Source organism: Carassius auratus, chromosome 15 (assembly GCF_003368295.1).
Source record: "Carassius auratus strain Wakin chromosome 15, ASM336829v1, whole genome shotgun sequence".
NCBI lineage: Eukaryota > Metazoa > Chordata > Actinopteri > Cypriniformes > Cyprinidae > Carassius > Carassius auratus.
The window spans coordinates 24,112,922-24,140,099 of NC_039257.1; the positions used below are offsets into that span (position 1 = coordinate 24,112,922).

The following is a 27,178-nucleotide window of genomic DNA, read 5'->3' on the forward strand; positions in this document are numbered from 1 at the left end:
TGATGAAGTAAAATCATGACTTTCATGATCAATGTCATGTTGTAGAAATAGATAACACTGAATAATATAATGTAGAAAACAATGTGGTAGATGTTTGTCATATAAAGTCTGTGAATTTAAAGGAAACACTGCATTGATTTGGAAACATTTGTTTCCAAACTTCCTATTTTTGTTTTTATACCAACAGTTTCTTTTGTGTCCAGTTTGCCTTTGTGGTAGTTATGTATTATCCGGTGTTTATATTTCATTTAGTCATAGCTATATTTCTCCTTCCCGCTGTTTGCCAGCTGTCAACAAGGTCATCCCCACCTTACTCTAATAATAGGAATTAAGTAGTAAAACTTGCTTTTAAGAGTTTTGTGAATAGGTTTTTAAAATAAAACTCTCATAGGAAGTCATAGAAAAATGCTAAAATAATAAGCAAATGAATGAGATCCTTTAAATCTACATTCAAGCTATTTATAATATCTTATCATCAAAGTGACATTCTGCTGCTGTTGTAGAACTGTTAAAAGATTAAATATCATCCCTGTTTGCAAGTATTAGATATTTTCTAGCTAATGCTTTCGTTCTGCCTTTCACAATCATCCAGTTTGTATCTGTGAATGCCAGAGAGTCGTGCAAGCTGATAATATTTTCTTTCCCAATAACTCAACAGAGGGAGTGCAACCAAATCATGAGACAACCCGTGAGGTTATCTGAGGAATTTGAGAAGTGCTATTAGCTATGAAGCCCTGCAGATTCAGTCACATTCTATTTGGAATAGAAAACAAGCTAAAAGAAAAAAGAAGAAGAAGAAAAGGCATGCATAAAATACTACCTATTATTAACCAGGATAAATGTAAAAACACATCTTGAGTGGTCAAAGCAGCACAATAACATTATCACTGCAGATTGTCTAGCAGTGATATACCTCTTATCACTTTGGCACCATGCACAGTGCTTTTCAACTACTTTGAAATACTGCTTGTTTAACACAACACACACAAAAGGCCTGCTTGTTGAAAAGCTTGTCGAAATTTCATCACATCAAGGGTGTAAGGAAACGATTTCAACACTTCCAGCGTTAGTAGCCTATTAGATAAGGAGGCAGACCAAATCATGCGATGACCCGCAAGGTTATCTGAGGAATTTGAGAGGAGCCCTGCGCAATGCGCCGAAGCTCCAGTTGCGTTTCATTACGACTTGATATATTCTTTGCACAAGACACAGAACGGAGAAGAAGAGCCGCGCACAGCTTTCCACATGCACGCGTACAGTATCACGATCAGATGACACTAACACGTGTTGTCATATCTCGCTGGCTCCAGGCCAAAATTAATCCAGGATTACACTTTAACACAGAGAGAACTCAATGACTAATAAACGCAGCTGACGGAGGCTTCCGTTGCAGAAGACTTTTGAGAAAAGACAATCAACAGAAGAGAAAAGGAAACTGAAGACACAGGCGAGACCCGAAACAAACTCAGAATGATGATGTCTAAAGGAGCGTTTGTGTTTGTGTTACTGGGCGCGTTAACAGCGTACTACGTTTATTCACCAATCCCGAATAACATAGAGGAGAGATGGAAACTAATGCTCGCAGACTCTTTCTTCAGAAGTTTAAGCCAGTTGGTAAGTCTGCTTGCATTTGTATGTTAACATGCATTGAGTTGCTTGTAAAACTGACAGCCATCAGTCTAAAGTGTAATGCCAGTTCCATGCATTTGCAATGTTACGGCCGTGTGTCTGGTGTCGGGTTATTATTTTGGGCAGGTTTGATTAAGGAGCGTGATTACGCAACTGTCGGGTCGGTTATAAGCGTTTGATTATTTCTTTGAATTGTTTGGCATGACACCACACCTGCAGATTTACAGTTTAGAGATTATGTTAGTTCTTAATCCGAGAACTGTATAGTAAGCTTTGTGGCTAATAATAGCTGGAATTTATGGCAGGAAATAGAAATGCACCTCAAATATAGGGGAGTGTTGCAATATTATGTCTAAACGTCGTCAAACCCCCAAACTGTCATTTTAAATGTATGTAATTCATGATTTTTAAAACATTGCTCAGCATCACCCAACTTTAATTTTAAACATTATAAAAGGTAAGCAAATGTGAAACATTTGATTTAAATTTAAAACTAAATAAATAGAAAGAAAAATGAAAGAAAATAAATAAATAATGTTTATGCTGTATTACAAGTCACCAATCTAGATTATACCCCATGTACTCTTTTTCTGAATAAAAGCACTTTTAAGTGTGTAGCTAAAGATTTGTTGAGTTTTGGGACATACTATGAATGTTTTTTTTAATGGACCACACTTGTAAACTGGCCTTTCTCTTGTCAGAGTTAACATTCTCATTTAATAAATACATATTTGTAAAGAAATATAAATATTTTTCATCTGCTTAGATGAAAACCCTCTGTCTCATACATCTTCTGTGTTTGTAGTGCCATCATTTAGGAGGCTTTAGAAACTACCCTACATGATTTAGAAAATTAACCTGTTACTGTACCAAAGGAGACTGAAGACTAAACTAGAACTGGTGACAAGAGACTTAAGGCTCAGTGCTGTGAATATCACTGGAGTAACATCATGTAACATTAAGTGGCTTAACAATGGGCTGTTGTCCACCGAAGCAAAAGATTATGGGATTCTGGCTATTAGTGAGATGATCTCAGCTGATCAACCATGTGTCTGCCCTGTTCATAACCTTTTTGAAAAAATAAACCAGGCACTGTGTGACTTCCACTGGGAGCTCTTGCACAAAATAAGCCAAAAACAACTCTTTAATGCTTGTTTCCCCCTCTACACAGGCAGAACTGAGTGAGCGGATGGGACTATTGAACTACATGAAAGTTATGATGTTCATCACCATTGCAGAGCGAGTAGTGCCTGTGTCAGATGACAGGGTGAAGGTGTCCGATGATAATTTTGATGGCGTAGAGGTGATTGTGTACCAGCCAACCCAACAAGAAGAAACAGGGGAGCTAAGAAGGGCCATCATTTACCTGCATGGAGGAGGATGGTGTCTTGGCAGCTCCCGTGAGTACCATTAATCACACAATGCTGTATACCAGAGTGCTCTAGCTTTTTATACTTAATGGTAATTTAAATGTATTTATGTGAGTGCTTGAAACTGGAACTTCAAAGATTTTAATTATCCATCATTATGACAGATTACCATTCAGACTGCAGAGAAGCCATGCATGAGGTCAGTGCAGATCAGATTAAAATGACACCAAAATGGACAAACAATGCATCCCATATTCAAAATACATGTGCAAAAAAAGTCCCTGCATCATTAAACTAAATCGATAACGACCTGGTGAGATGTTGAGTGCAACATTACATTTGGATCTGCTCACACTGTATCAAAGAGTTATTTTTATGTGTTGTTTTTTTGCAGCATTGAGCATTACAGCCAATCACACACATTTCTGTTGAATGCAACCACTAATCAGAGGTGTTTAGTCTATGGTAAAGAATAATTCTGAAAACCCTGGAGTTTATTTCAGTCTGCACTCAATGATTGAATTCTGCCTCTTTCAAATTCTTTTATCCTAAACAAAGTGCAGAAATTATGTATTTATTATACACTGTAGCGTAGACAGCTTCAGAAATTATAATGAGATATTTTTAGATTTTTGAACTCGCTGACTGTTCTTCTGCCAAAATAAATGTGAAGTCATGACTTTCTAATGCATGGAAAATTTTCTAATTATTAAAAAACAAATTTCATTTTATATACTGAAAACTGCGTAGAACGTAAATTAACTGTAGAAAAGGTCTGTTCTAAAAACAGAAAACAGTTATTAAAGGGGTTAAAGTTTATTTTAAGGTATCCTTGTTACATTATAAGTATACATTTAGGTAATATGTAAAAATTATTAATAACATGTATTTACTATAAGCTTATGATTGTGGTTAACTGCATGTATGCAAAATTTACTGTTATTAGTAAGAGCATGTAAAATATATTTTGCTTTAATCCATGGGAACTGTTTTCATCACTAGAGGGTTAATCAAATAAAAGTCAAAAGTATATTTTCTCCCTTCTCACCTTAGGTATGGGCCCATATGATCTACTAGCCAGACACATGGTTACAGAGCTCAACGCAGTTATTGTATCTGTAGAGTAAGTATCAAATGTTATTAATTTAATAAAAGCCCTTGCTTGCTTCAACAAAGTCACACAGGATCTGGCGATTGACTGATTAAAGCTGCCTGGTTTCATAGCATAAACGTACTTGGGTGCACATTTTAGAGAGACGCAAAATACGTACCAATAAATAGGAATCACTGCAGTTTCCAAAATAATTGAACCCTTTTACACCTTTTATTCCTTTTCATACAAATTTAGAGTTTCAATTAATAAAGCATTATTTTCGCAGAATTAATTGAAGAATATTATGTTGTGACTTAAAATATTAATATGCTGGGAAATTTGTAATTTAATGCTTTTGAACATTAACATCACACATATCCATGTTCATATCTATGGGTTTTCAGGGGTGGTAGGTTTGTTCGGTAGCTCACAGAGTTTAGAGATGGAATTTGGAGATGGACTTCAGAGACGAGGAGCTCCAGTTTGAATCCTGTGTAACCACGGTTCGACAAAGCAGTTCAAATCTTCATATAAGTTACATTAACAAATGTGTTTTTATATCAGTATGCATTTGTTAACACTATTGGGTAGGTTTAGGGTTGGGTTTGGTTAGGGCGTAACTTTCAGCGACGGTCCCCGGGTATTTGAATTCTGAACCGCCGCAATACGTACCAGAAGCAACATAATAACAACACAGCAAAACGTAACTAGATTAACGTAATCAAAACGTGCCAGGGGTATTAAACCTGTGTTTTAGCACCACTCAGTGGACATTTCTCTTTGAAACTGTTGTGAAACATGCAGTGAGGTACGTAAAAATGGTCTTGCAGAAACCTACCCAGAGGTACGTATTTTTATGAGACTGGTTTGGATTAAAGGCACAATATGTAATTTTTGCCACTGGAGGGCGCGTATTCAAAATAAACAAAGAAACAAAAGTGTAGTTTGATGGCGCTGTAACTGAGTGTGGAATCATGAGAGTTGTTGTCTTCATTCCCACAACTGATGCAATCTTAAGGGACTCTGGAAGAAATCATGTTCATGGATGAGCTAATGATTTATTAACGTAGTAGAATGGAGCTGGGTGAGGCTGAAAGCTGTCGAAGCAAAACGAGGCCGCTGAATGAGCGTAAAGTAACGCTGTTTTATCACACTATATACATTTGAATTTCTGTTATAATGCTACTCTGAGCATTCGTCACCTGTCTAATAAAATGCATAATATATTAAAACGTCTTTGGTGTTTACATATTTTCTACAAAACTTAACTGGAAATCGAGGGGTTATGACATCATTGGCAGGTGACACAATGACACAAGCACACTGTCCGTATCACTATTTAAAATTGCTTATTTCTCTGGATTTAAACTTTTTTTTTAAATTTCTATTACAGCCATTAAATTGTTATTTTATTATCAGCATGTTTGTTAAATGCCCATCTTGATTGGTTACTGCGTCAGGTTATGTCCCAGGTGAGGTGGCCAGCTATATAAGGAGCAGGGGTGGGAGGGGGGATTCCCTTTCAGTTGGTCACTCTTGACTTTGAGTGTAAACTAAATGAACCAATGAACATTGGCATGCCATTATTGCATCCAGCTGCCGCTGATCACAGCGTGTGTATAACTAGGCAGCAGAAGCAGCACATATTCAGCTTTTTTGTCTAAGAACCGAGCGATCACATTGTTCTGCTTTTGATTACTCTACTGAGAGAAGAAAACGGAATGAGCAGTATGGCGCTTCAGCGGTGGTGGCTTCCTGTGTTGACTGGGTTGCACACATCAGGCTGCAGTACCCCATTTGTGTTACAGGCAGCCATCTCCCCATTGCGTTTGATAATGCTAAAATAGTAAGTTGGTGGGGAAGCATGACGTGATCAGGTTCCTTAGTGGGGAGTGAAGGCTAAATCCTCCACGGCCACCTTCTATACCTTCATGAGATCTGTCTTTAGTGCTCAGAGCTCTAAAGCAGGGCCCATCTGAGCTTTTGCAGACAGTCGAGCTGTAGTTTCTGTCAATAAAAACTCTGCTCTTGCTTGTATTGGCCTCCATGCATGCATTTTCAGTCAATGATTCGTGCCTAGAGTTGGGGATGCTAAATAATCCTGAGGCCCAGCCTGACTGTTTGCCCAAGGTTCAGTCCCTTCAGGGATCCGGTGGTGAACCTGTAAGTGCTGCCCCTGGAGGAGTCATCTAGCTTTGCTTTGTCATGTCCAGGCATTGAGATGCTACTTAGACCAGACACTAAGCTTCAGGACCTCAGACCAGCTGTTTGTCTGTCACAGAGGCCAGCAGAAGGGAATGCCATGTCTGAGCAGAGGATGGGCCACTGGATAGTGGATGCCATCACCCTGACTTATCGGGCACAGGGTGTGCCCTGCCCATTCACGTTACGTGCTCTACTAGAAGTGTTGCATCCTCCTGGGCACTGGCTCGTGGTGCCTCACTGGCAGATATTTGTAGAGCTGCGGGCTGGACAACCCCCAACGTGTTCACTAGATTCTATAGCTTTCATGTGGAGCCGGTATGCTCTTGTATTGTCATCTCAAACAGGTAGAAGACCCTGTGAAGCTCTTCCATCACCTTGGCAGCCAGACACGGCAGAGCGTCCGGCACCAGGCCCTCATTCGATGAATCTTTGAGAACCGGTAAAGGGTCAGGTTCTATATGTTGAGACCCAAGTGGATTACAAATGTGTAAATTCCACATTATAGCCTCAGAGCCCGTGTTTCCCTGGCAGACTTCCTGCTATTTTCTAAGAGGGTTGCAATCACCTCTAATCTTCCATATTCTCCTAAACGGTTGTTCGTGTGTGTAAGTGCTTCAGAAACTTTCTTCGGGAAGCATGGAGTTTCTGCAGCGTGCCTGTCCCAAGTGGTAGGGGTACGTTTTCCCATTCTTATCCAATCTTACTGAGTGGGTAGTGTCATAGAAGCAGTAGCTGGTCTTCTTGTGGTAAGCCAAGGCCTACGCCAAAAAGTAGGGGCGCAGAAGGCTTCCATAGGACACTGGAAGGGGCAGTACCTGTGAACCTTTGGTAGGGATCCCAAATCGTCAGTCATCCGTCATGACACCAAGAGTGTTGGACCACTTCAATCTGCTTCTGTGCCCAGAGAACTCAAGGTGAGCTTCGTCACTCAGAGTGTGAGATCAGCTGTGGTTCGGAGCTCTTTTAGAACTTCCGGATAATGACCACCCTCGTACAGGTTCCTCAGTGCTTTAACCACTGTTTGTGACCCACCTCATGAACTGCAATATTGTCTCTCCAATATTGTGAAAACAGAGGTAGAAGCGATATGTTCTTTCTCTATTCGCCTTACATACAGATAGTAGATGAGGGAGATGGGTTTCTAGCCACACATCTCATCTGCCGTTTTTTCAGTGTTGTGAATACAGTTGTAAAGGCATCTGCTTTTTCTGTTATTAACATATGCAGATACAGAGAAGGAAGATGCCTCTTCTCGAATCACAGTTCATCAGTTGCCATTCCAGCAGTTAAGGAGGTTTTCAGTTGAGCACTTTCCTTATGAGAAGAAGGTCAGGTTTTATCACACCCCCTGAAGTGAGGGTTCATGGATGGCATTAGTAGCTGCGTTTACATGGACCCTACTAATCTGGTCATAATAGGACAAGAAGCACAATCAGAATAAAAATGTCACATGTAAACATGTCAATTGAATTGAATTGGCCAGATCCGACTAACATTTTGATTGGATTGAAAGGGGTTGTTTATTCCTTTTGTAATCTTGGTGAGAAGCCATGTAAACACTTTATCGGATTGAAAACCGAAACTGAAAAGTATTGCAAATGCGCTGTGGAATACAGAAAAAGGGTAACGCCGTATGACACGCAGAATGAGCTGTACTTCCTGGTGAATAAAGTGTCATAAATAAGTGTCCCATCATTATAAAAGTTTCCCTTTCACTTAGCGTCTATGAAGTGGAACAACAGACTACTAGTTTTGGGTGCGGGAATGGGCGCTTTTATTATATATATATATATATATATATATATATATATATTATTATTATTATTATTATTCTTTTTTTAAGCGGTTCAGTTCATGTAGATAAATATCACGTGTTTTAAAACAGTATGTGACAGCAGCGGGAAACTCTGCATATTCATTCAGTGTGCGCATGTCAAAAGAGTAAATCCGATCAGATGCATGCACATCCACCCGATCACTTTATTCAGCATTCATGTAAACACCACGTTCGGATTCGTCAATCAGAATTAATTAATTCCGATGGAAGCAAAAAGTGTCCATTTAAACACACCTAGTATGTGTTCCTATGTGCCCATGTGTGAATGGCCAGTATTGAAGAGGATTTTGGACAGTACCGGCCACTGGTGTCTCATTAATATTCATCAATATTAACAGACTTAATTAATATTATAATTAATAATAATACTTTCTCAAACATACTTTCTCAAACTTTCTTAGCCTTCCTACTTAATGAAATAAGATATAATGGGAACAAATGTAGCTCTATAGATCTTGTCAGAAATACTGCAACAAATAAGATCGTGCAGACTATTGGGTTTCAACTAAATTCCCTTCATATTATTCAAACCACAGATTGATGGTTCAACCACAAAATAAAATATATAAACCACAAAATAAAATATATTAACACATCTGGGATATATCTGATGTATCTTCCTATACATGTCGTGGTTTGCTTAAAGAGCTGAATAATGCAGTTCTTTCAATTTATTCCCCCTAAAAAAACCCTGAAAAATATTCTCAGCTCTTTTCAACATTAATAATGATAAAAATAATAATGATGATAATCATAAATGTTTGTTGTTTTTTTTGTTAGAAAATAAGATTGTTAAAAGGATTTCTGAAGGATTGTGTGACTGGAGTAAGGATGCCAAAAAATTTGTTTGAAAGTAAGCTTTGATTGTTTTTCTTATAAACTGTTTAACTGCTCCCCCAAGTGGATATAAAATTATGTTGTGGGATAATTAAATATATTCTTAATAAACTCCAAACAAAAAATTATATAGATTTATTTTGTTCTCACATTCTTTCTTGTAAGTCCTCACTCACAGTGGCACAGCTGAATGAGAAGCTCATTATGCAGCTCATTATGCAGCCTTTGTCTTCTCAGGTGTAAATCACAATGATATTAATGATAGTTGACGCCTACTCACATATGACTTTTACCAACAAAAAGTGTCTTAGAAAACGTAAATCAATATATCATTTTCTGTGAGTGAGTAAACAAGATGATTTTCACATAATGTAGAAAGAAAAATTCTAGGCTACAAGCTCCAGTTCTCAAAGGTCCCGGGAACCAATGTTATGTATGTGTTTTATGGCCTTATTCAAGTGATTTAACTTTTTTAGTTTTTCACTAACCAGGCATAACATTTTTTTTTCTCAAAAATACAATCATGTACATGCATGCATTTCACATATTATTATAGCCCAGTTTGTGCTGATTACAGTGATATTAGACTTTACCCATTTAGATATTTATAAGAAACTGAAAATAGTACAAATATCAGGGCATGACAAAACTTCTCCAGGCCCCAAAAATACCCTTAGACTCCAGAGGGTTAAACCCTAACTCTGTTTGAACAATTTCAATCTCTGGATGCTCTGTTCTTAACAAATAGAGGCTCCATGCTGCTCTCGCTTTTCTCACATATTATCTTTTATGCAAACACAGCAGGAAGAGGATAAATAAATGTGCTGATGACACCACTGTGATCTTATAACCATCAACAATGAACTGCAGTGAGGGTAAGCCCTCTCTGCATGGGCCAACACTCCAGCATTCCAAAGCAGAATCCTGTAGTAGCATGGACAAGAGCAAAAACAAGAACATGTGGTGTGTCGACAGAGCGTGAAAATGAGATAAAACTGAAAGAAAAAGCCAAAAGAAACATACTGACCTAATAATAAAAAGTAATTCATCAGACCAAAAGTCTTTGATCATGAGTAGAAGTGGCTGTCTGACTTTCTGCTGCCAGACTGCGTGCTGTTGTGAAACTATAATCACTTTGACTGACTGCCAGGTGTCCAAATGCCAGAAACACTAAAGAGATTATAGTAAAGTATGGGACACAACATGCAGTTTTTCTTGAACATTATTTGGCCAGTTAATGTTAGATGAAATAGTGAATGTTAATACCAGGAATTTTATGTGAATACAGATAATGAAATAACTTGGATGCAAATCAACTTCAACCGAGTTTGTCCTAGACAAACACTCTGAGCCTTGATTCATTCCCAAATATATATAGTGTTGAGCAAGGAAAAGTGTTTAATTAGGGATGGACAAAGCGACAAATATGTATGAAATGTCTCAGTATAGGGGCTGTAAAATAAACTGTAATCTAAAACTGTGAAACTCTGAAGCCAGTTTACAGAGGAAGAAAAGTCACTGATGGCTGTACAGGTTGACCAGTAGTAAGAGTATTGTCTCTTAATGTCAGTTCTGTCATGACAACTCTCGGAGTGACTGGCATGCTAGTGTAAATGCAATGTTAATGTGTTTGGTCCAGCAGCAGAGCAAGTAACAGGACAAGCAAGCATCCACAACATGCTGCTGTGTGTATGTAACAAATACAGCTGTTGCACATATAACAAAAATAACCCCCGTGCATACATGATCACACCATAGCAGATCTATACAGGTGGACCTGGGGAAGGTGGAGGGTCTCTGAAGCACGCTGAAAACTGCTACAGCAAATACTTACCAAGTATTTGAACGTTGAGCAGTGAGCTCATTGGCTACCGATACAGTAGAGAACCAATTAGCTGTGACATGATGATGTCATTATGTCATATTGAGTTGGATCTACTATAATGCGCCATCTAGAGTTTCATGCCAGAAATGTCCTTCGATTTAGATACATTCAGCTTTAAATGTCTTCTATGTATTTAACTAGCCAGCAGGGTCGTTCCTATAGAACCAATTTCTCCTGGAGGCCACTTTCCTGGTTGCATTCACACTGGCAGCAGGACCTCTGAAGTGGCCGACAGTGACATCTTTATTCATGGCATTTACAAATGTCAACAAACGGTAAATGGAGAACACCATGTTCGGAGCTGTTTTGTGATAATGCAGATGGAGTGTAAATGTGACAATTTTGCGATAAAAAACCATGAACATCTGACTAAATCAACTGTTTTAGACCCTAGGGGAGAGTGGGGTGATTTGTGCCAGGGGGGAAGTAGTTCCACCCCTTGTTTCTGGGAAACCATTGAAGAAATTGGTCATGTGACCACATAATTTTAAAAAGCCATCCATTTTACTCATCCTCCAAAGAAGAGAGACACAAGGCATGAGAGGTAATCACATTTTGGCTCAAAAAACTGTTTTTTCCCTTTAAAAGTTAAATTTGATCTATGATCAAGGTTTTTTGATTGTAGCGTCTGAACAATTCTAGAAAAGTTTGAAATCATTTCACACATGTTTTAGTGCTTTACCAGGCTACACAATTAGTCTATACAGTTAGCATGATGTTAGCTCTTAACTGCTGGATCATGCTAGTTTTTCAAATTTTTGGGTATGGGGTGATTTGTGCAGAAGGGCCTGGGTTAAGTTGTGCCAGTGGCACAACTCACCCCCACTTATGATTATTTTCAACACATTGTGCATTGCACTATTGCATTTTAGCACAAACTATGTGGCATTCTTAATATTACACAAAAACCCATTATGCCACGCACTTATAAAAGGAAGACAGACAGGGCTTCAACTGCTCTTGTGGAGTTGGACAGAGCAGTGAAAGAGATGCAACAGGGAAAAACCATAAGTCAGGTGGCAAGGGAGATGAATATCTGCAGGATGACTTTGAAAAGATTCAGGGAGAAGAAAAAGGTTGCAATGATTTTGCCAAGTAAGACATGTTCCTGGATCAACATCTTCTGATGATCCTGGATCAACATTATTGTCCAAAAATATAGACTTAACCCAATCCCTACACCTAAACCTAACCTTACCCATAATTTAGTCCTAAAAATAGGGGGAAATGATAGCTGTGAGTAGAATCTCGTAATCCTGATTGTAAGCCTAAAACAGATATTTATTGAAAAGTTATATCTCACTTCTGATTGGTTGATTGGAATGTTGTTCCTGTATCAACATGCTCCTGGATGTTGACCCAGGAACATGTTTTACTTGGTGAAATCATGCTCGCCAAGAAAAAGACAGGAGAAGTAACAAAGAAAGGGTATAAGAGAACATCTCTAAAGTGATGGACAGGTAGTCATCAATCATAGGATAACATATTCTCACACACACACACACACACACACACATTTAAAGAAAATAATGAAGGGGTTATCCCTGAAGGTGATGTGCTCAAGAAACTACCCACATCCCAGTTTATATTTCCCTGAAGCACTGACAAGTGGCATTGACAACAAAATATGTTTTGTTCCAACAGTTTAATAGGATGATAATATATGAATAAACCTTTTTTGTCTTGCTTTTATATAGCATTACAGTTCATAACATTAAAATGTTCTGTTTTGCTTTAGAAATAACTGGCACTATTTACCCCAACGTATTCTCCCAAAAGGCACAACTTACCCCGCACCAGGGGCAAGTTGTGCCACAAGACCACTTTTTTCCCAAAAGCTATATTTCTGACTTTTAGTCTACCTGTTTAATGCTGCTGGTGAGAAGTTCTGAGAAGTAAAACACCAGTCAGCTGCTTTCTAGAAAGCTTATTAGACACTGCACTTGAGAACTTGAGGTTTTTTCAAGATATTCTCGCTCCAGCTATTTCTGACTTCCTTCAAGGACCAAGGCATAGATTATGTGGTTCCTCTTCAGGAACTCGAGCTGCGTCGAAACACAACGGGGAACACGTAAATACAGTCAGTCGCAACAACAGAGGGGTCGTAATGAACGCTTATATTTTGCTACCTAAAGAGTAGTTCTGTGTGCCGCCGACTTGCACTTCTTTGGTCAAGTATATTATTAAATTTATAAAACAGTTTCATTGCTGTAAATCATCATTTACTCATCAGCGAATATCATGTGTAATCTAGAAGCACGTTTATAGAAGCACGTGACGTCATGGGTGGGGTGAAGTAAGCAACCAGGAAGCTATAAAGCCACAAGCCGCGCAGCCGGCATCAGCTTCGTATCTTTCAGCAAGTGCTCTGTGTGTGCATGTCATTCTGTCTTGTCAGTCTTATTTATTGTTGTTTGTCACTATTAGCTCCTCAAAGAGTAAGCAATAGTCAAAGAGCAAAGCTAAGACGAGACATCTGAAAGGCGAATCCAGATCGCGTTTCAGATTGTGTGTTCCTCGCTACTTCACGAGTGGGGATACACAGTCTGCCTGGGATTGAGGCACACTGTTTCGGCTCTTGAGGGAGCCGACTGCCTGCACTGGTACGAGCCAGTGTGGATGCTTCGATCCCGGAGGACTCTTCTCGAGGGGGAATCTTCGCCAGAGTTCCTCGCGGTGTTTGTCCCGTTTTCACTGAGGTGGAGCGGAACCTGCATTCGCTTGGTTCGCAGATCGATCTGCTGGAGGGTATGGAGACGGGAACGTCCCTATCTCCTACCTCACCCACCAGATCTACCCGATCTTCCAGGTTCGGTAGCCCGAGTGTTGCTGTCCTTCCCCCCGAGTGGTGGCCATGATGCACCGCCTTTCTTTCTCTGAGGAGATTGAAACGGAGGACGTCGATGAGATCGCAGTTGCACAAACATAAGCTGCATAAACATCAGCTGCACAGACAACAGTTGCACAAGCATCAGTTTCACAAGCATATTATGCCTAAACTTTATAACGAGCAGCATTAATGAGGAGTGCAGCTCTCTCAGTCAGCTCTCGGGAAAAATAAGGGGGCTGACTCTGCGTCTCGCATATCTGGGGACGGGTTGAAGACGGCTCTGCCTATCTCCACCCATGTACCCTAGATCTAGAGTTCGTACTCAAGGTTCGTAAACACGTGCAGCGGTTCCTCTCCCCTCTGTGAACTCGCAGCTGCAGCTACTTATTTCTGAGGAGATAAATACTGTTTTAGAGACTAAGCAGCTCGCGTGCTGCCGAGGCAACGCATGTATTCCTGCATCATTTTCAGTTTTGATGTGAATCTTACCAAACCAGACCGTCTTTACTTGTCTGATTGGTTAACTGCATTAATTCTGAGGAATTAAATTCAGTATTTATCTGACTATGAGAAGTTAGATATGAATTATATCAACAAGGCAGACCGTGTTTACTCATCTGATTGTTTGATTGCATTAAATTCTCAGGAATGTAATGACATTTATCTCACTCTGAGAAATGATATATACTGGAGGGGCTGCTGGGTGGAAGCAGCCCTCTCAGCATACTTGCCAACCTTGAGACCTCAGAATTAGGGAGATATTCAAAAGGCGTGGGGGGGGGGGGCTCATATATAATCACACACATAAACAAACGTAAAGAAGAATATAATTCATTTATCTGTACATAATTTATACATACATATTATGTACAATAACAACAACCCATCACAACCCAACCCCATTTATGCAAACCCAACCCAACCCAATCCATTCAGTTAGGAATTTGCAGGCATATTTTCTCTTTTTATTCGCCATGTCTCATCTTTCTTCCTTTCCCCTTCTTCTTCTGCTTCTTTTTCTGTTCTGAATTTGCCACGCTTGACTTCGAGGTGTAACCTTTATTATTAGGGACTTTAAGCAACAGCTGCGAATGGAACGGCTACAGCGACCGGAAGTTTGCTGTCACACCACCGTAGCGAAGAACTTAAAAATCACTAAGCAACGGAATACAGGACAGCGCAATGCAGCATTAATTCACTTATTGAGAAACAAAAAAAATGTCATTTAAAAAAGCAAGAGAATTATTGCTTTTGGCATTAAATGACAATCTTTTGTCAGAAGAGGAGTTTTTAATATTGTATGATGTAAATAAGTCTAAAAACCTAGATTTACCATGTAAGAAAAATTGCCTTTTAACTTTGATTACAACGAAGACTAATGCTTAAATGAATTTCGTGTCAGAAAATGTGACCTACCAATTCTGGTAGATTTTTTTAATGCATTTAGCAGATGCTTTTATCCAAAGTAACTTACAGTGCATTCAAGCTATCATTTTTTTTTTTTTTTACCTATCACGGTAAAATAAAATATTTTTTTATTACCTATATAGATGTTCTCGGGATTCCCAATGAGATCGTTTGTGATCATAAACTGATGCAAATTACAGTGTCATATGCCATAAAACATAACATTTATTTACCTAATCTCTCACGCTGTAGCGACTCCGGCAAATCAGCTGTTCTCCCGTAGTAGACTGCTAAAGTAGAACGTCACAAAGTAGCAGTTAAATTCGCGCATGCGCAATGCTACCCCAGAATGGCGTTGCCGTTCCACCAGAGGCTGTTGCTAAGTCCCTGTTCAGTCTGAAACAGCGCCCATTGACGGATGGTGTAGCAATATTGTTGTCATCCAGGTGGAAATCGGGAGAAATTCAGGAGAAAGGTTGGCCCGGGAGATTTTCGGGAGGGGCTTTGAAATTCGGGAGTCGCCCGGATAAATCGGGAGGGTTTACATGTATGCATCTATTGTCAGAGCATTGCCGCCTGCGCTCCCCCGTGTCAGAACCGGAGGCCGAAGCAACACTCTTACCCAGGGTTTTTCCAGCCTAAGGCACATCTGAGGGCCATACTTCAGTCTGGGAGGTCCTTGGCTAAGAAGTCCTGACACTTTTCGGTCACGACTGCAGAGGGCAGCCCCTACTGGGGTAGACTGGCGTACACCACATTACATGGTGCCCGTCTCACCTCAGTGCCCTCTGGGGGCCGGTCTACCAACCCTGCCAGAGATCCAGGGTGCAGCGCACTCTAGTGAGCAATGTGCTCAGTATTTTCCACCCGTGTGCCTAGCGGAGCTGAGATACTCGATGCCCCTTCGGGGGCCTCTTACACCAGAGGTCAGTCTCAAGAGAGTGATTCCCTTAGTAGATTATTTAGCAGCATGGAAACTACTGCCAAATGTATCTCAATGGGTCCCGCACACAGTAGAAAAAGGCTACCGTATTCAGTTCAGCTCTCCACCGCCGAGATTCAATGGGGTTACTCCGACGTTAGTCAGCCCCGTGCATGCTCTGGTTATGGAACAAGAAGTGAAAACACTATTAGGGGAAGAGGCCCTCGAGGTGGTCACTCCTCAAGACAGGGAGTCCGGGTTGTACAGCCAGTATTTCATAGTTCCAAAGAAGGATTGGGGGTTGCGTCCAATCATAGATCAGTGGGTTTTAAATCGATCAGTTATGAAACTGAAGTTCAAAATGCACGATCACGCATATTGTAGCTCAAATCAGATCCGTGGACTGGTTTGTCAAAATAGATTTCATAGATGCATACTTCCACATATCCATCCTTCCACAACACAGGAAGTTTCTGAGGTTCGCTTTTGGGGGCGAAGCTTACCTATACGTTCACAAAATTTGTAGATGCAGCTCTGGTTCCTCTGCGCATGCAGGGCATCCTTATTCTCTATTATATCAACAATTTTAGTGCATTCAGAGTAGGTGGCAGTTTGACACTGAGATGTCATTCTCGCACAAATGGGGGTTTTGAGACTGAATGCCAAGAAGAGTGTACTTTCTCTAGTCCAAAGAACCACCTATCTAGGCGTAGTGTGGGATTCGACCACGATACAGGCACGTTTGTCCCCTGCTCATAGAGTCGATACTCATGTCAGTCGAGAGAGTCAAAGAACCAAGGGATTTTCCCCGAGGGCCAATCCACTTAGAACTATCAATGTCACGTGGTGATGCCTCCGTGCCTCTGTTGCTAGTAGCCCCGTTCTGGCCGGGCCGAGTATGGTTTGCAGATCTGGTCTCGCTCCTCGACGGCTCTCCATGGGAGATACCGATCAGGACGGACCTACTCTCACAGGCACAGGGCACAATAATCCACCCTTGCCCGGAGTTGTGAAAGCTGTGGGTGTGGCCCCTGAAGGGGCACAACTCATAGCATCCAGTCCATCAACCGAGGTTGTTGAGACCATCCTCCAATCCAGAGCTCCCTCAGCAGGGAAACTGTACACCCCGAAGTGGAAACTCTTCACCTCATGGTACAGAGACCATCAGCTTAACCCAGCTAACTGCCCAGTTGGTACAGTTCTGGAGTTTCTACAAGCCCGGTTCTCTGCAGGGTTGACCCACTCCATGCTGAAGATTTATGAGGCTGCCATTGCAGCCTACCATGTCCCGCTTGATGGTCAGTCTTTGGGAAGACTCCCCTTAGTTACACGTTTCCTCCACCGTGCGTTGTGGCTGAGACCTCCAGTACGGTCCCGTATTCCCCCGTGGGACTTGGTTGTGGTGTTAAAGGCTCTTTGTAAAGCTCCATTCGAGCCAATACAAGATATATCAGTCAGACATTTGACCCTCAAAACTACCTTTCTGCCAGCTATTACCTCTCTGAGGAGAGTTGGAGGTCGTCAGGCCCTCTCAGTGGCCCCTTCTTATCTTGACTTTGCGCCCAGCATGGTCAAAGCGGTCATATACCCTTGAGCGGGATATGTTCCTAAGGTTCTCTCTGTTACACCACAACCTGTAGTGCTGCAGGCCTTCTGCCCTCCTCCCTTTCGGGAGCCCGACCAAGAGAAGCTAAATTGTAGGTGTCCAGTTAGAGCGCTGGACGCATACGTCCACAGAGCTACACTGTGGAGAAAATCGGACCAATTGCTAGTATGCTACGGTCCCCCCAAAAGGGGTTTTCATGCATCTAAGCAGACTAATAGTCGATGGATAGTTGAGACTATCAACACCACCTATGAGTCCTCTGGTCTTCTCTTGCTGTTGGGAGCCAAGGCTCACTCTACTCAGGGTATGGCGGCCTCTTAGGGGCACAACTCATAGCATTCGGGTCTATGCTCTCAACCGAGGTTGTTAAGACCATCCTCCAATCCAGAGCTCCATCAGCAGGGAAACTGTACGCCCTGAGATGGAAACTCTTCACCTCATGGTACAGAGACCATCAACTTAACCCAGCTAACTGCCCAGTTGGTACAGTTCTGGAGTTTCTACAAGCCAGGTTCTTTGCAGGGTTGACCCACTCCATGCTGAAGGTTTACGTGGCGGCCATTGCAGCCTACCATGTCCCATTGGTTGGTCAGTCTTTGGGAAGACACCCCTTAGTTACGCGTTTCCTCCACGGTGCGTTGAGGCAGAGACCTCCAGTACGGTCCCGTATTCCCCCATGGGACTTTGTTGTGGTGTTAAAGGCTCTTTGTAAAGCTCCATTCGAGCCAATACAAGATATATCAGACAGACATCTGACCCTCAAAACTACCTTACCTCTCTGAGGAGAGTTGGAGATCTTCAGGCCCTCTCAGTGGCCCCTGCCTATCTTGACTTTGCGCCCAGCATGGGCCAAAGCGTTCATATACCCTTGAGCGGGATATGTTCCTAAGGTTCCCTCTGTTACACCACAACCTGTACGGCTGCAGGCCTTCTGCCCTCCTCCCTTTCAGGAGCCCGACCAAGAGAAGCTAAATTGTATGTGTCCAGTTCAAGCACTGGACGCTACCACCACAGAGCTGCCCTGTGGAGAAAATCGGACCAATTGCTAGTATGCTACGGTCCCCCCAAAAGGGGTTTTGAGTTGAGACTATCAACACCACCTATGAGTCCTCTGGTCTTTCCCTGCTGTCAGGAGCCAAGGCTCACTCTACTCAGGGTATGGCAGTCTCCTAGGCCTTCCTAACATGTGGCCATGCTGGACATCTGCAACGCTGCGGGAAGGTCCATACCCTCCACATTTGCAAAATTCTATGGCCTAGATATGCCAGTCACTCCAGGCGCTTCTGTTCTCTCCTCCTAAGATGTGCTCTTCGGATACACACTAGGCAGGGATTTGGTAGTCTGGCAGTGTGGGCACATCGTTCCCCGTGGCGTTTCGACATAGCTTGAGTTCCTGGAAAGGAACGTCTCTAGGTTACGCATGTTACCATAGTCCCTCGAGGGAACGAGTTGTTGGTGAGCACCTCCTGCATGGATTTAGCTTTTTTGCTTTCACTATGTGCTTCCACTATTCAAGTATATTGATATTATAGTCTAGGGCATAATGTCATTATTGATTAGTCGCGTCAACCCACAGTGCAGGGAAAACTTCTGTCAGTTGTGTCAAATTATACCACTGAACACATTTCTGTGGAGCGAAATGAAAGCAAGTTTATCTAATAGTGGAATAAACAGTGAACTGCTTCAGGGAAAGGTGCATGATTTAAGCTGCCCAAAACATTGGAATGCTCTCTTTTTTTTTACTTAAGTTAATGCATTAACTTAACATGGCTCATCCCTTCAGACACTTTGACAGATGCATGTGTTTTAGTGTGTGATATGATTCCTCAGTGAAAACTTTAATTTTACAGTTATATCCTAATCTCTAAATGTAACATGTTCATGCAAGTGTTTCTATTTAGCATGAAGGCTCATCCTGACAGTCTGCCTTAAACTAAAGAGCGGCACCACTTCGAACAGACTGAATTAATATGCAACAAATAAATACTAATTTTGCAAAATATCTGTAATTGGATGTTAACTTTAGGTTTGAATGCCGATGTATATGTAATTCAAGCATTTTATGATAGTAATTGTTAAGGGATAACAGCGTGTAATTGAATATAAATTTTCCCTAAGTTCCCTAAATTTACAGAATAAAAAAAGGACAGTATCAGGTTAATGTTTTCAGAGTGAATGTGTGTGTTCATGCAGAACATTCATCTCATCTGTTAATACTGAGTTTGTGTTTTCTTTATTATTTTAATTTTAGTATAGGGATTTAAACTGTCCTTTGTCCATTTGTCTATTTAAACTCTCAATTTAAACTGTGCTTTATAGCTCTTTTTGCACATAATGTATAGCATAGATATAGACATATTCACCATACAGTATGTTTATAGCATTCCATTGGCACATCTGTTTGAAGGGGAGCATTGGGCAGCATGTGGAATATTGTAATTGTAATAGCCTTTTGGGGTTTTAAGCTGTTCTCCACTAATTTAAGTAAGAAAAATGCTGGTTAATGCTAACTTTTTACCTTTGCTGCACTGTTAAAAATCGCTGTAAAAAAACGGCCAAATTTCGACAGTAAAATACTGTTTTTCATTTAAACAGTGCATTCTGGGTAATATTAATCGTTTTCGAGAAGTAGCCTGCTGCTATATATCGTAAAATAACAAAGTTCAAATTCGACACTCGGCGGCTGTGTTTCAAATCACACCCTACACCCTCATTCACTATTCCCTACATGAGTTTACTAATATAGTCCACCTGACAGAGAGAATGAACACTAATGAATGAATTCAGACACTGATCAACAGCTGCTGTTAATGAGTAGAATCACTGAAGAAGAAAAAACATAACAAGACAAACACATGAACTACAACTGACTTCAGCCACAGCTTTAGATGAAATCAACTGAAGATTTAAACGATCAACAAACAGCTTTACCAACTTCACACATTACTAACCAGACTGACTTTATTTCTATCAGATCAGAGATCAGAGATCAAAAGATCTTATTGAGAATTACAGAGATTTAGATGATATTGTTACTGTTTCGTCTGACGTCACCATTGTGGAGATCAGTGTTTGCTTTAGTTGGGCTCCTGACCCTTGACTTTTGTACTTCAACTTTTGTTTCATTGTTATATTTGTATCTTTATGATACATCTGTTACAGCAATATTAATCTTCATGGTCAAGTGACTATGACGGTTTCTGTCAAGCATGATCTACTAGACTGACTTATTGCTATAATAGTCAATTCATAACTTGGTGTTGAAATATATGAGTGAATAACACTTTTCTTTTGTTTGTTTTTTCAATTTTATAAGATTGAACGGTAATGTGATTATCTGGATATGGATTTAATGAAATTTTGAGCTTTAAATATTTTGGGCAGCAGTCCTCTCAACACTGAAAGAGAGACATCAACAATCAGCATATGAATCTCAACAATGGTGACAATCAAAAGGTTTATGATGCAATGCATGCTGGGTACCAGCACAGGATAAAACTCATCCATGACTCCCAGCATGCATTGGGGCATGAATAAATTATGCCCCTGAATTGTTCACTTATTTTCTTGAATTCTTATGTGCTTATAATTTTGCATTTGTTTTAAGTTTTAGTAGCATGTGTTGTGATGTTCATAACTGATCTGTTCATTTATTTTGTGGATTGTCACCATTGTTGTGATTCATACGCTGATTATTGAGGTTTCTGTCTAAATTTCAGCAAAGGTTTTTTTTTTTTTATTATGAGTGAAATTTTCTTAACAGTCTTTTATAACTTATGGCTCAGAAGTGTTCATTCTTATGCTGTAATATCAATATTCAATAAGAGAAGAGACACGGGATTAGATCAGAAATAATAGTGTTTGTCCTTGTCAATATATAAACAACAATATCAGATTTTTTTTTCTTCTGTGTACTTTTGTTTTGCTATAACAGGTTCCAAAGACGCATTGTTAAAGCATGTAAAAAAAAAAAAAAAAAAAACCTTTGTTGTTGAAAAGTCACGTTCAAGAGCCCAACTAAAGTAAACACTGATCTCCATCATGGTAGTGAAAAAAACACCTAAACCTATTTAACTCTCAATAAGTTCTTCTGTAGACATCTGACAGAAATAAAGTCAGTCTGGTTAGTAATGTGAATCTGGTGAAGCTGTTTTAATAGTTGTTTAATCAGATCTTGAGAGATTTGATGTATTCTTTTATTCAGTTGATTTCATCTAAGGCTGTGGTTGAAGTCATTTGTAGTTCTTGTGTTTCTCTTTCCTTCAGTGATTCTGCAGGTGTTTATACTAATGCTCAATCATCAATTAATCACCGAATTATCTCATTAACTTCACTGATTCAGTGTTACTCTAACACTCTGTAGTGTGCACACATTATAAGTGTTCATTTAAAACTGAGGATTTTCTTGTGGGGTTTAAAGGGTTAAAGATTTAAGATGAAGAAAAAACAGCATGAAACATAATTTAACAGTAATAAACTGTAATTAATTTACAGGAAACAAACTGTAGAAAAACAGTTATTTACTGGCGCCCCTGCTGCCAGTAAAAAACTGTTTTTCAACTGTTTCTTGCCGTAAATTAATGGTTGCCAGCAAAAAAAGTGTTTTTCTACAGTTTGTTGCCGTTAAGTCAAGGAAAAACAGTAATATACTGTAAAATGTAAACGTCAGATTTACCAAATGGAAAAAAAAGTTCATTTAACTAAAATATTTGTGAACATCCATAGAAAAAAAACTAGGCAAAGTCATACACTGATAATGAGAGTAAATACTGAACTTGACTGTATTAATGTGTGTTTGCACAAGATAAATCGTTTAATGTAGTTTTGTTGTTCACCATTGTGCTGGAGAGTAGAGCCTGTGCTTCAGTCAATGATGAGCCACAAATTCTGATTTTCTGCTGCTTTATATAAAGGCAGTAAATGTGGAGTCGCTGATACAGTGATGATCTCTGCGTTAAGTACTTCAACACATACATGTGTGCTATAGCTGACAATGAGCTGCAGTGATTTGAGTAAAAGTCATGTATTTAGTTACTTTATTACTGCACACTAAGTGTTTGCATCGTTATATTAAGAAATATTCCTTCTCAGTGGACTCAAATGAAATATGTTCATAGTACTAACATCGTAGGAATGCTAGTTTTAAAAACTCGAACTGTTTGAAGCAGTGGAGTTAATTTCTATGGTAGAATTTACGGTAAAATACTGTTAAAAAATAAAAGTGGTAAATTAATGGTTAAGAGCTGTAAATTAACAGTACTTTACTGGCACCCCTGCTGCCAGAAAATTACTGTTATTTAACGGCAATTTTTTTTACAGTGTGGGTTCGTGAGGGATCTTGCATTCACTAACGTTTGACTCAGAAAAGTAAAAGTAAAGATAGTGATGAGTAATACAATAAAGAGGCTTTGGGGCTTGTGATGGAAAGTGAAACGGTGTATTGGAGCTTGCAAACTAACAACAAACACAGAACAAGTTCAGATTCTATTACAGACATGACACTTTTTTTGTCCTTTCTTTTAATTGAATATAAACACATCAAACCTGTCATGCTATCTGTGGAAAACCTTACTATTCAAAACGATAGGTTTTATTCTGACAGAAAAATGGGATAAGAAGAACAATAACAACATAATTTGCTTTGTGCAGGTATCGTCTTGCCCCAGCTTATCATTTTCCTGCCCAGTTTGAGGATGTGTACCGTGTGGTGAAGTTCATCTTTCGTGTTGATGTTCTGAAGGGATACCATATCAATCCAGAACGGATTGCTGTGTCAGGAGACAGTGCAGGAGGCAACCTTGCAGCTGCTGTGGCTCAGCAGGTAAGATATGGAAAATTACACATGAATGACTACAGTACGATTTGTACAAAAGGACTCCAAAAAAAATCTATGAATTATATCTATAAATGTTGTGCTTATACCTTTAGTTACCTACTGTAATATGTTTTCATCACATTTTTGTTTCCATCTACACACTCAATCATCACAGTATAACATCAAGTCATTTACACTTCAGGGTTATCAATCTTTTCAGGTAGGAAGCTTAAGTGATTGTGAGAGAGTTTCTCCTGTTTTGGAGCAAATGAAAGTTACAACAAGTGCACTGGAGTGACAACAGCAAGAAACCTCCTAAAAAGGAATGCTTTTGAAGGTGGGGGTCACAGAAATCTTTATCTTCATTACTGATTTGTCTCTAGAGTTGTGTCTTGTTAGGGTCCTACTCACTACTTGTTGCATAAGGTAGAACATACAGCCCAGTGAGGGTGCACAGGTAGTCCAGCTCCTCCACAATGTCACTTCAGGTTTGGTGGGTGTCCTATATATCAGGAGATAGTCCGTTACACAAGGAGATCTGAACAGGGCCAAAGAAGGGCAACAACCCAGCAGCAGGACCAGTATCTTCTCCTGCAAGAAGGAACAGAAGGAAATCCTCCATAGGCCTCCAAAATCCCCCCAGGAGGGCAGGCATGAGAGCACTGTGCAACTCTATTGGTATTTGCCAGAGAACACTAGAATTGGCAGGTCCACTATTAGCACCCCATTCTCTTCATGGATGAGATGAGAGTAGGTTCCCACTGAGCGTGTGACAGATGTGAAAGAGTTTGGAAATGCTGCTTGCAACATCATCCAGCAAGACTGTTTTGCCAATGGGTCATTGATGGTCTGGGAAGGAATATCTTGCAGGGATCTTACACTGGTGCTATGGGCCCTGGGTTCCTCCTGGTGCAGTACAATGCCTGGCCTCATGAGATGCTTTGATGCTGACCATTGATGCTGTTGACTGGCCCTGAGGTTTGCCAGACCTCAATTCAATAAAGAACCATTTTACGAAGCTGTCCAGGAGCTCACTGATGTCCTGATCCAGGTCTGACTGGAGATCCCCCAGGACACCATCCATCATCTCATCAGAAGCCTGCCTAGACATTGTCAGGAGTGCATAAAGGCACATGAGGGGCATAAACACTACTGATTACACTGCAAAATGCTGTGATGAAATTCATTCATGTTCAGTCAGCCTGTAATTTCAAGTTTTTACTTTTTACTATTTGATCTAGACCTCAATGGGTGGATTGTTTTTGGTGTCCATCGACCACTGTCACATAATTTTGTTCTTGTTGAATTATTAGACAGTGTAAACAAGTAAACAGTATATATTTTGTTAATCTAGACTCAATTTGTGATTTAAGTTTTCCCTTATTTATTTTTAATTTATTTTAGGGTTAGCGTTACAGTAATATACAATAATAATAATAATAATAATAATGTAATAATGAACCAGGTATCTGGTAACATTAATTACACACCAATTTCACATTTTAAACTTTCTTCAGCAGTGCTTAAATTATAAGTGGTCAAAAAAAGCAAAAGTGAATCTGAAGTTGCTTTATTAAGTTTGCTTTTATTTTGATCAATTTTGACCATGGACCACAAAACCAGTAATAAGGGTCAATTTCTCAAAATTGAGATTTATATATCATCTGAAAGTTGAATAAATAAGTTTTCCATCAATGTTTTGTTTGCTAGGATATAACAATATTGGTCTGAGATAAAACTATTTTAAAATCTGGAATCTGAGGGTGCAAAAAAAAAAAGTACATATTGAGAAAATTGCCTTTATGTGAAATGAAGTTCTTGGCAATGCGTATTACTAATCAATAATTCAGTTTTGATAAATTTAATGATAGGACATTTATAAAACATCTTCATGGAGCATGATCTTTACTTAAAATACTAATGATTTTTGGCAAAACAGAAAAATTGATAATTTTGACCCATAAAATGTATTACTGGCTATTGCTACAACTATAGCTGTGCTACATATGACTGCTTCTGTGCTACAGGGTCACATATTATCAAACGTTTAATTTATTTTTTATGTATACTCAGTTGCAGAAGGACCCAGAACAGCATATCCAGCTAAAGGCCCAAGCTCTACTCTACCCTGTCCTGCAAGCCTTGGATCTGAACACTCCCTCATACCAGCAGAACCAGCACATGCCTATACTGCCCCGCACACTGATGGTGAGGTTTTGGAGTGAGTACTTCACCAGCGACAAGTCGTTTTTGAGAGCCATGATGGCAAACAGACACAATAACCATGAATCAGCTGCTTTGCTTAAGTTTGTCAATTGGAGTTCATATTTACCCGATTCATATCGTCGGACATACAACTACAGTGCTCCACCTGTGGTCACCGGAAAAAGTTCAGTGCACTCTATTGGTCTTCATCACTTGCTTGCAGATCCACGAGCCTCGCCATTGCTGGTGCCTGACACAGCCTTGCGTTTACTGCCGAAGGCTTATGTGTTGACCTGTGAGTATGATGTACTGCGAGATGACGGCTTGATGTATGTCACACGTTTGCGTAATGCTGGAGTTGATGTCACTCATGAACATTACCCTGGTGGATTTCATGGTGCACTGATGTTCACAACGTGGCCCACAGACTTTGATATTGGACACAGAATGATGGAGAACTTTGTATCATGGCTTAAGCAAAATCTATAAAATCAATGTAGAATGCAACAGTGCTTTGTGCATCAGTTTTGGCTGACTGGTCCATATAAGTTTTGTCTTATTTATTTCATTTGTTTTGTTTTTCCTGTTGTTTACAGTGTACCACTTTTATCTTTAAAAGGGCACACTTTTGATTGTATTAATCCAAAATGGTACAAACATTCCTATTATGACCAAACTCGGTCTTAAGAAACACTGGTCTGAATTATTTTCTAATCCGTTAACTATGTATATGTTACTAATTAAGTTGTTCAGCAAGTTAATATGACATTAATAGTGTTTTATTTTATTTATTTATTTTATTTTACGATTATTTTTATTTCAGCCTATTACAATTATCACTGACTGCTTGATGTTTTGAAAGGTTTGGTTTGATATGCAGTAAACTGTTTGATGAAAATCCGGGTTCATTGAATTTTTATCTTAAATGGTGAGATGATAAGATCAAAGGCTACGTTCACACTGCAGGCTGAAACGACCCAATTCCGTATTTTTTTTTTTTGCCCCTATGCGACCTGTATCTGATCTTTTCATGACAGTCTGAACGACACAGATCCGATCTTTTCAAATGTGACCCAGGCCACTTGGGTATGTGGTCCTGAATCCGATACGTATCCGATCTTTTGAAATGCGACCTCCGTCTGAATGGCCAGGCCACATGTATCCGACCCGCACGTCATTGATACGCTACAAACTTCATAATTCTGCATTGAAGTAGGCGGGAACGAGAAGATAAACAACAACCATGGCGGACGATGCTGCTGAGACCAGTCAATGGAAGGGAAGCGAGGTCACAGATTTAATTCATATTTGGGCTGACCGCTCTATTCAGGCCAAACTCGAGGGCTCTCATCGGAACCGGGCGGTTTACGAAAACATTTCCAGCGAAATGGCCGAGCATGGTTACAGACGATCCTGGCTCCAATGCCAGCGAAAAATAAAAAGCCTCCGAGCCAAATACAAACATCCGTGTTTAACGTTAACTACTTCCGCAAACAACGAGTGACGTCGTTCTCCGTTGACTACTCTTCTGCGCATG

The 27,178-nt window shown here is 40.0% G+C and overlaps 2 protein-coding genes across 3 annotated transcripts in view; both read left to right on the top strand.

The window, feature by feature from the left end:
• Nucleotides 1-27,178, top strand: part of LOC113115415 (tyrosine-protein kinase receptor UFO-like) — a 1,029,470-nt gene that overhangs the window by 499,119 nt on the left and 503,173 nt on the right. The gene's annotated exons all lie outside the window — the stretch shown is intronic.
• On the top strand, nt 1,132-26,539 carry aadac (arylacetamide deacetylase). Its single transcript, XM_026283001.1, has 5 exons — nt 1,132-1,614; nt 2,801-3,029; nt 4,053-4,122; nt 23,271-23,442; nt 25,510-26,539. The coding sequence occupies exons 1-5, from the start codon at nt 1,471-1,473 to the stop codon at nt 26,128-26,130; spliced, it is 1,236 nt and encodes a 411-aa protein (XP_026138786.1). The 5' UTR covers nt 1,132-1,470; the 3' UTR covers nt 26,131-26,539.